Source organism: Papaver somniferum, unplaced genomic scaffold (genome assembly GCF_003573695.1).
Source record: "Papaver somniferum cultivar HN1 unplaced genomic scaffold, ASM357369v1 unplaced-scaffold_21, whole genome shotgun sequence".
Lineage (NCBI taxonomy): Eukaryota > Viridiplantae > Streptophyta > Magnoliopsida > Ranunculales > Papaveraceae > Papaver > Papaver somniferum.
The window spans coordinates 3,500,122-3,509,968 of NW_020631041.1; the positions used below are offsets into that span (position 1 = coordinate 3,500,122).

Consider the following 9,847-nt stretch of genomic DNA (forward strand, 5'->3'; position numbering starts at 1 on the left):
AGGGGGGTATTAGAATAATCATACTACTATGACGACGTATGTCGACATTCTGCTGTCGTTCCTATGACGACATTCTGTTGTACACACTTTGTTTCCCTATTTTGTTGTTATTCTTGTTTTAAGTCTTCCGGATCTTTAGTCATTTTCCTTTCCTTATTTTTGTAAACACAATTATAACCGTGTATATAAAATACACTGATCAATGAATTGAAACTTCACATTGTTGTGAAATCAAACAACCTTGTCAACCATTTCTTTATCTGGAACGAGAGCAACAAACGGGTCATGGCTAACAAAAGACCCAAATCAGCAAAAGGGACAATCAATGAAGTGAAGTTATTGATCTTTGTATGGGTGGTGTGGGTGGAAGTAAATTGGTTCTTTGGAACCATATTCCGTGAATTGATAAATTAACTCACTGCAAAACGGGGGCTATAGCCTTTTTACATTTTTTTTTTTATATAATCTCAACTTTTCTCCTCAAAAAAAGTCGATAATAGGTATATTGTTCTTAGCAGAGGAGTCGTCACTTTGGTGATACTCATGATCAAGATTACTAGTACTTCGGATGAATCGATCTTGAATTTCAGTGATCTTTTCTTTAACCAGTTCATGAACCGAAGGCTCATTACTCTGTCAGTCGACGATCGGTTAATGAATTCTGGGTTTCAAATATGAATCTGACTCTGGCAAGTTTATGTTTTGCTTGCATAAACTAAGATGGGGGTGTTGGCACATCACCTGAGATATATTCCTCCAAAAAAAGTCTTCTGTTTATTATATCTTCGTGACTTTGTTTATTGTCTGCTGTCCCTACTAACTTTCGTTGCATCCACCCAGTGCGCATCTCCATGGTTGTCTTTGATATAGATATAGTTGTCCCAATTTACCCAAGGACCCTGTGGTACCTAATGGTTTATGGATAAGCATCTCTGGTGGTGGTAGCAGGCCAATGTATAGACTACGTGCATAGGGAGCCTAGTAAGTAATTCCCCGAATAATACGTTTCGCGAATAATTTACCAATTGGGGTGAAAAAAGATTGAGCTGAGGGGAGTTTCAAACTTGAAACATCCTTCTTCCTGGGAAGACCATCAAACCACTGTTCTAATCATACTTTCGTGGTAAATTCCTTATATATTTTATACATAACCTCGTTTATGTAGCTAAATTCTTCCACATTTTCTCGTTATATCATTTAAGGTGGTAAATACTTATCTATTTATTATATATGGTAGGCCGAATTTTTGATTGCCAACTCATATCTCTAAATCGAATTATACGGGAGTAATAACTTTGGAAATTAATTAAGTTTATTAAATTAGGAAGATATAAGAGTCAAACAAACATCATGCAACTGTCAAAAACTGCGTATTTATTTTGCAATTTGATATATTGTTTATATTTAACCACCTGCCTCCAGCAAAGAGGACATCGACATGATAGCAACCGATTCAATCAATATACACAAGTTTTTGGTTACCAAGAAAGAAAAAGAAAAAAAAAAAAGGAAAAAATAACTAAAAATACATGAAGAAAATCTATTCAGTTATTGGTTTATTAATCTAATTGATTAGCCGAGTAGTTTTCTTTTCCACCATGAAATTACAGCAAGTGAGGTGTGTTAGCAGTGTGGCAGGTTTTATCACGTCTTATTTACAAGTCTAATGTTGAATTTCACAAAATTAAATCAGGGTTGAATGGTCCGAAAATTCGTTAGCTGTTCCAAATTAGCATATACCTATGCACGTTGGAAGCACTTTCTAAATAATTCACCAGACAATCTTAATTAATTCATACCAACAATAATTACTTTTCTGTTTAGGGTATAAATCACTTCTACAAATAGGACATCGTCATGCACAAAATTTTCCTCATCCATCAAAGTTTGAGATATATATCAATATATATGATCTCAGAAATTTGTATTTTTTTCATCATCATGGCTAGAACAAATCTAATTTTCAGCTTCGCCTTTGCTGTTTTTATTATGTTGTCTTCACGTAAGTTGTCAAAGATTTTTCACTGATTTATATTTTTACCTCTTTTTCTCGTTAATTCTTTCGATTCTCTGCGTATTAATTACTGGTTGGATAAAAAATATGGCGCTAGGGGTTTCAAAGCTTACTCAAGTGGTACCAAAGGTCGAGCCACTTGTCTTAAAAGCCCCAGGTGGATTGGCAGCCTTGGAAAAGAACGGTAAAGATCAATCAGACTTACTAAATGGTAAGTTTAACAGGGGTGGAACTGAAGGACTTACTGCAGCAAATGGGTTAGCCCGTGTGAATAATGGTGGGGTTCTAGTTGCGGACTTGAATAAAGGTGAGGTTACCCATGGTCCAGAATATGAACATGTAAAAATCGCAGATGGAGCGGTGTCTGATGATCGAATTTCCAAGGTGGACTTAAAAAAAGGTCAGGTAACCACTGGTGAAAAAGCTGGGGTGAATTTCCCGGGTGTGGCAAATGTGAATACAGGTACGTCGATTGGGGTGAATGTAAAGAATGAAAAGGTATCTAAGGAAGCGCCTGCAGAGAAGAAGAGTAATGGAAACTACAAGTAGGATGGATGCAGACTGCAACAGAGGCAGGCTGCATGTACCCGCTCAATTTTTTTTCTTCAAAATTTGTCTGATTTGACGAATGATGTGTCATGTTGTTGTGGTTGGCACATTTTGCATGTTCTTGATTTATTAAAGTTAAGGTATTCGTTTATTCGGTGCAGGACCATCACTTACCACCCCCGTCATTTTTTTCTTGGTAAAAATAACAAAATGTGGAAGACTAATATTATCATTAAAATCCCAACTATACCTTTGATATTCTTAAAAAATATATAAAAACTGAAAATGACTAGGTTAGGTGAGACTTCACGTTTGAGAAATCTTCAAACTTCTAGAGTTGAAAAAACGCATGAAGAAGATGAACTTACAAAATGTGTGCATATACCCATATCCGTGTCCATGCATGTAGTTTATGGTGGTTGACAAATTTTAATCCACATTTCAAATTTGAGACCGATCGTGGAAACAATGAATAATCTCTTAAATATTATACCAAATGATGTAAATTACACTATGTTCTCCATTTTCATTTTTTTCATTTTTGCTACAAAGAAAATGGGATGGTTTTTTTTTTCCAGAAACGAAGATAGTACTATTTTGAAAATTAGGGACAATCCTCTAATTATACCAATAGTAACTTTTTTTTTAGAAACCGAGGGTATTATTTGTTTTTAAGTTTAAACGTTCAGATGATAAAACAACTAGGAATGAGCTTAAAGGTTTATAAATAGAAAAACAAAAGTCTGTTACAGATTTCTTGTATGAACCTTAAATTGAGTTCGTTCAGCACATAGTCAATCAGTTGTGGCCTCTGGCATCTGCTTCTTTGTTTTCTGTCAATTAGACATGTGAGGTCAGATAGTCAGAATTATGTCCGATCAACCCATCAGCAAAAAAAAAAAGCCTACCCTCCCCATGATAGATTAAAAGCTGCACCTTTCCTTGAAGCCGTGTGCTAGAATATTTCCTAGCTATTGGTGACCAAAACTTCATGTATCCAAACAAACAGAGAGGACTCACATAGCCAAACATATTGCTTACTCAAATATACAAAACACAACTGTAAAACGACCTATATGTTAATGTTATCCAAAGCACAGATTTGACTAAGTTTAACATTATTGTCATACCATGATCATAATCTATGTACCAAGGAAAAAATAGAATTTACGTTAAAAAGCCTAAATGCTTTTGTTAATTTTAAAAACAAAGAAAATGACTGAAAATGACTTGATATTCAAGTTCAATCAAGTTTACACTTTTGTCGGTTAGACATGTAAGGTTACATAGTCGAATTATTTGTCTAATCAACCCATCAGCCGGAGAGTAATCTGAGAGTATATCTCCAGATTTCATGTAATCAAACAAACAGAGGGATAAACGATCAATCTTTTAGCTGCTGATTATAACCCCTTCGGAAAACTGGGAATTACGAATGTGCAGCAATTCTGTCAAATGGTGGAGCTTGGAATCTTGGGTTAGATATAAGACTTAATCGAAACCAAATAGTTGAAGTTTCTTATTTTATTTCTGTTACTTAACTTGGTCCATGGACAAGACGGGTATCTACACAATAAAGTCGACATACTCTTGGTTTAACCAAGATCATAAAACGTAAAGAATGGACAGGCTGCATAACAAAGGTACTCCTTTGGTCAATGGTTTTTTTTTGCCTCGGCAGAAGTAAAATTATATTAGAAAAGGGCTTACAGGAAGTAAGCGAGAACAACCACAGACTTACAAGAAGAAACCCCCAACGGAAATCCCCGCACCTGACGAACCAGGTTGGACCTTGCTTGATATCATCCCGAAAAACAAAAAACATCACCAAAAAGATTACACTTTTCAAAAAAATTGAAGTTCACTTTTATTCTGTACTCGATAGATATAGAAGCTTTCATGCACATTTCTGCAAGTTCAGGATGGCATCTTCGACCTGGCACACAGAAACAAAGGCGCTTTCAAAGGCTCTGAAATGGATGAAAGATAACATGCTTTCAAGTGTCTTTATTATGACAGGTAATAAGCTCCTGGCGGACGCAATACAAAAAAGACCCAAATGTTTCTTGGATTGCAGAGAATACTATATAGGAAGTATTTCCATGTTAGAAAAACTTCTACAAGCTAAGGTAAAATTTATTAGCAGATATCACAATGCGGCAACGGATTTAGTGACAAGAAGCAAGGAGCAAAAGACTACAACACATTTCAAAACACTTGAACCAATAAGTGAAAAAAGAAAACATTATTACTAATATATTTGATAAAGATGAAATTGTAGATCTTTCAAACTATATTTCTCGGTTAATATATTTCGTCTTTTCATCAAAAAAAATAAATAGTATTTTCGGAAAATGGGTCATTTGTCCAAATATTTTTAAAACACGGTTCTAATAGACGAGTAAAAATCAGTATGGGTGAAATGGACAAAAAAATAAATAGCAAGGATGAAACTGGATTCATCCTGACTTAAACTTAAAAAATAGCGAGGATGAAACTGGATGCATCTTGTTTAAATTAAAAATAAGAAAAAGTATTTGAAAATGGGCAGGATGAAACTGTTTACATCCTGGCTATTTTTACATTTTTGTCCATTTAAACAGTATCAAAATCTAAATGTCTTTTTCACCCAGAAATTGTTGATTTTGGTCTTGTTAACCAATTTTGTGTAGTATTTTTGTGTCAAAGACTACATATTTATTTGCAATTTGGTACAAACATTAACGGTCAGGTAATTTTGTATATATTGTATTGAAATTTGGTATATTCTATATATTTAACCTCCAGGCTCCATCAAAGACAACATGATAACAACGGAGTTTAGGAATATTACACCAACCTTTTGTTATCCAAGAAGAAAAAAAAGCTAATTCAATTATTAGTGCTCCAATTATTAGGATTAGTTTTGACTTATTGATTTCTTTGGTTTGAAGTGCTCATACCCGAAATTACAGCGATGTGTATTATTGTCGATTATGAAGTTAAATACCCGAAGAGTGTGTGTGGGAGGTTTCATCAAGTCTAATGTTGTGAAATTAAATCAGGGTTGAACGGTTGCACTCCAGATAGTTGTTAGGTGTTAACAGATACCTTGTGCACGTTGGAAGCACTAAGTAATTATTTTTTGTGTTTAGGGTACTAATCCTTCATATAAACAGGAACAAGGTCATGCACAAAGTTCTCAACCTCAAGCAAAGGTTAACAATATCAAAGTTCGAAATTTGTACTTTCTTCATCATCATGGCTAGAGCAAGTGTGATTTTCAGTTTAGCCTTCACTGGTTTGATTATGTTGTCTATTTCACGTAAGTTGTCGCACATTTTTCTCCTTGATTCTTTTTTTTTACCTCTATTAGTATTTCCATTCCTTTCGTATCATTTACGATCTACTAATATGGCACTAATTTGCCTGGGGTGCACAAGTTTCCAAATAACACAAAACATCCATTTGGTAAGGGATTGTTACACCCTAAGCAAACTAGTACTCTCGTTAGCAACCATGTAAATTGAATTATATTTAAAATTGGTTAGGTAACACGTTAACAATTTTTTGACGAATGTATGATGATTTTCTTAGTACTCCTAAAATCTCGAATAGATTTCTACCAAATGAGTATTTAAATTTTATCTAAAAGTATGTTTTCTATATGACTTAGGGTATTCATTAAATAATTACTGGCTGCAAAAAGATTACAGATATGGCGCTAGGGGTTTCAAAGCTTGCTCAAACGTTACCAAAGGCCGAGCCAATGGTCTTGAACGCGCCAGGAGCAACATTGGAAAAGGATGGTAAAACACAAACAAACTTACAGGATGGTGAGGTACATAGGGGTGGGACTGTAGAACTTAATGCAGTGAATGGGTTAACCCGTGTAAATGATGGTGGAGGTGGAGGTGTGAACTTGAAGAAAGGTGAGATTAGGCAAGGTCCAAAATATGAACATGTAGAAATCACAAAGGGAGCGGCATCTGTGAAACGAAGCTCGGATGCTACAGTGGACCTAAAAAAAGGTCAGGTAACTACTGATGCAAAAGCTGAAGCAAATATCCCCGGTGTGGCAAACGTGAATGTAGGTGTGTCAAAGAAGGGAAAGGTAACGAAAGAAGCGTCCGGAGTGAAAAAGAATAATGGAAACTACAAATAAGATGCAGGCAGCAAAGGAGGCTAGGGTTTGTCAGTTTATTTATCTTTGAAGCATGTACTCGTTTGAGTTCATTTCTTCAAAATCTGTTTGATTTCACCAATGATGTGTAATGTTCTTGTTGTCGGAATATTTTGCCTGTTCTCCATTTAAATAAAAGTTAGGTATTAGTTTGTTTTTTTTTTAAGCATATATTCGTTCAATCAGCTTACGACTTTTTTCTTTTCCTTTTTGAACAACTTTTTATTATCAGAAAAATTCAACCATACAAATCAATCCATTTCATTTTTTTATTTTTTATTTTTTATTTTACTAGTGGGGCGGAAGGGATGCTGGCAAGCATCAGAATCGATATTGACCGATTTGTTATGAATATCTTTCATAGCGGACCATTTCGGTTATTTTGGATTTTATTGATCTCAAGTAATATTTCGATTCATTGTTCGTCTTCATGTAAATTGCATTAAGTCCACCTACCAAATTTCTTAATTTATTTGCAAAAAGATCGGTATTTGTATCTTTTATGTCACTTACATTGTCTTCAATTGGTCTATAATTGTGCACCAATATAATCTAGGCATTGTTGTGGTGGTGGTGGCAACAGCAAGGGCCCTGGTGGTTTTCCACTTTTTTTCTTTTTTTTTTGCGCCGTGAAATGTAAAAGCTTTGCTTCTAGTCTAACCCAAAACACGTGTAACCTACTTGATGAAGTGTACAGTAGACCAGCTACACACGTGTTACAACTTCGCTCTTACTTGGCGTTCATTAGACTGCATCCAAGTAAACAAATCGACTCTTCAATCGTTGATGATGGTTCCGCAAGGTTATTTCTCTTCATGATCCATCTTTGGACTGCAACTACATGTGTAGTTCACTTGCTAATATTTTTAGTGTTGGATTAACTTCAACATAGAAGTCACTAACAAGTTGGTTAGGACAAGATTAGGAAATTGATGTAATCCTAAGGGAATTAGAAGTCATCTAATTCTAAAAAAGGGAAAGACATGTAATAAGGTAATAGAACTAGGAAAAGGAATTCACAGTTCTATATATATGATCACCAAAATTGTGGTTGATCATATGAGCAAGATTAGAGCTTGTGTTTAGTTTTGAGAGATTTTCTAAACATCAATAAAGAGAGTTGTCTTTATATAAGCTAAGTTTCATCTTGCAGTTGCCATTAATTGGTATCAGAACTTGTTACTGAGCCATGGAAAACGAAACCACCATTGTGGGTGCAAAACAGTTCACACCACCATCAATACAAGTTCCAATCCTCAACGCCACAAACTACACAGTATGGGCCATGAGAATGAAGGTACTGATGAAAATCTACAAAGTTTGGGAAATAATTGATCCTGATACATTGGACCCAGACAAAAACAATGTTGCCATTGGATTACTCTTTCAAGCAATACCAGAATGTCTTGTTCTACAAGTTGGTGAACAGGAAACTTCAAAGAAAATTTGGGATGCAATAAAGGCACGTAATCTCGGAGCTGATCGAGTTAAAGAAGCCCGTCTGCAAACCTTAATGTCTGAATTTGAAAGAGTGATAGCTTTGTAGGAAAACTATCAGAGATAGCCTCGAAAGCTACGTCACTTGGACAATCCATTGATGAAGATAAACTGGTAAAGAAGTTTCTCAATAGTTTACCAAGATCCAAGTATATTCATATCATAGCTTCTCTCGAACAAGTCTTAGATTTAAAGAAGACTAGCTATGAAGATATAATTGGAAGATTGAAAGCATATGAAGAAAGAATCCTTGATGAAGAAAACAATGGAGAAACTCAAGGAAAACTCTTGTACACAAACTCTTACCAACAAAACTCTGCGACAAAAGGAAGAGGTCGTGGAAGAGGTGGTAGAGGAAACAGAGGCCGAGGAAGGGGAGGAAGGTTTAACTCACAAGATAGAACAATAAGAAAGAATGATCAAAACCAAGGGAAAGAAAAGAAGGATAGATCAAACATTATTTGTTACAGATGTGATAAACCAGGACACTTCTCCTCTGTATGCCCTGAAAGAATACAAAAGATGGAAGAAACAAACAAGAATGAAACAAGGGAAGCAGATACAACTCTTTTCATGCACGAAGTTGTATTCTTAAACGAAGGGACACTAATACCAAAGAACTACGAATCAAAGGATGGAGAAGAAGGAATCTGGTATTTAGATAATGGAGCCAGCAATCACATGACTGGTAAGAGACACTATTTTTCTGAACTCAATGAGAAAATCAAAGGACAAGTGAAGTTTGGGGATGGATCTTCTGTAGAAATTGAAGGGAAAGGATCAATTCTATTTCAGAGCAAGACCGGAGAATAGAAGCTTGTCACAAACATCTACTTCATCCCAAACTTACAAAGCAACATTCTACGTTTAGGACAAGCTACAGAAGTTGGATGTGATGTTAGAATGCGACAAGATTATCTAACAGTTCATGACCCAAGTGGAAGACTTTTAATAGAGTCTCACGTTCACAAAATAGACTCTACAAGATAAGTCTCATGATTGGAAGGCCATTGTGTCTGAATATGAGACTGGAAGATCAGACATGAAAGTGGCATGCAAGATTAGGACACATAAGCTTTAGAACTTTAAAGGCAATGTCTCAGAACAAGATGGTTCGAGGGCTACCACAGATAAACGATGAATCAAGGATCTGTGAATCATGTTTAGTTGGGAAACAAACGCGTCAAGGTTTTCCAAAAGCAACAACATTCAGAGCCTCAAAGCCTTTAGAGCTTCTTCATGCTGATTTATGTGGTCCTATTACACCACAAACCCTTGAAAATAACAAATACATATTTGTTATTATAGATGACTTCTCAAGATATATGTGGTATATTCTTATGAAAGAAAAGAGTGAGGCATTTGACAGATTCAAAGCTTTCAGAAATCTGATAGAAAAATAGTTAAAAGAGGAAGTCAAAATGCTTAGAACTGATAGAGGATGAGAGTTCACTTCCTTAGAGTTCAACAAGTTATGTGAGTCAAATGGAATCAAAAGACAACTCACAGCACCATATACACCACAATAAAACGGAGTGGTGGAGATGAGAAACAGGACTCTAATGGAGATGACAAGAAGTTCTTTAAAGGCTATGCAGGTACCTAATTATCTATGGGGAGAAGCT

At 35.4% G+C, this 9,847-nt stretch overlaps 2 protein-coding genes across 3 annotated transcripts; both read left to right on the forward strand.

Moving 5' to 3' along the window:
- The first annotated feature begins 1,876 nt into the window (after positions 1 to 1,876).
- LOC113339914 lies at positions 1,877 to 2,714 on the forward strand. Its single transcript, XM_026585138.1, has 2 exons — positions 1,877 to 2,002; positions 2,112 to 2,714. Exons 1-2 carry the CDS (start codon positions 1,909 to 1,911, stop codon positions 2,561 to 2,563), a joined length of 546 nt encoding a protein of 181 aa, XP_026440923.1. The 5' UTR covers positions 1,877 to 1,908; the 3' UTR covers positions 2,564 to 2,714.
- Positions 2,715 to 5,598: 2,884 nt separating this feature from the next.
- Positions 5,599 to 6,922, forward strand: LOC113339233. 2 transcript variants are annotated; one of them, XM_026584533.1, is made up of 2 exons: positions 5,599 to 5,867; positions 6,219 to 6,922. In XM_026584533.1, the coding sequence occupies exon 2, from the start codon at positions 6,261 to 6,263 to the stop codon at positions 6,705 to 6,707; it is 447 nt and encodes a 148-aa protein (XP_026440318.1). In that variant the 5' UTR covers positions 5,599 to 5,867; positions 6,219 to 6,260; the 3' UTR covers positions 6,708 to 6,922. The 2 variants fall into 2 exon arrangements, with proteins under 2 accessions (XP_026440318.1, XP_026440317.1); XM_026584532.1 differs by having other exon boundaries at positions 6,259 to 6,922.
- Positions 6,923 to 9,847: the final 2,925 nt, after the last annotated feature.

Bases quoted from the DNA above. Each gene is read 5' to 3' on its own strand.
- LOC113339914 (XM_026585138.1), top strand. From the start codon at position 1,909: ATGATCTCAGAAATTTGTATTTTTTTCATCATCATGGCTAGAACAAAT. The intron at 2,003-2,111 runs GTAAGTTGTCAA...ATATGGCGCTAG, and splicing joins TTTTATTATGTTGTCTTCAC to GGGTTTCAAAGCTTACTCAA.
- LOC113339233 (XM_026584532.1), top strand. From the start codon at position 5,732: ATGCACAAAGTTCTCAACCTCAAGCAAAGGTTAACAATATCAAAGTTC. The intron at 5,868-6,258 runs GTAAGTTGTCGC...AAAAGATTACAG, and splicing joins GATTATGTTGTCTATTTCAC to ATATGGCGCTAGGGGTTTCA.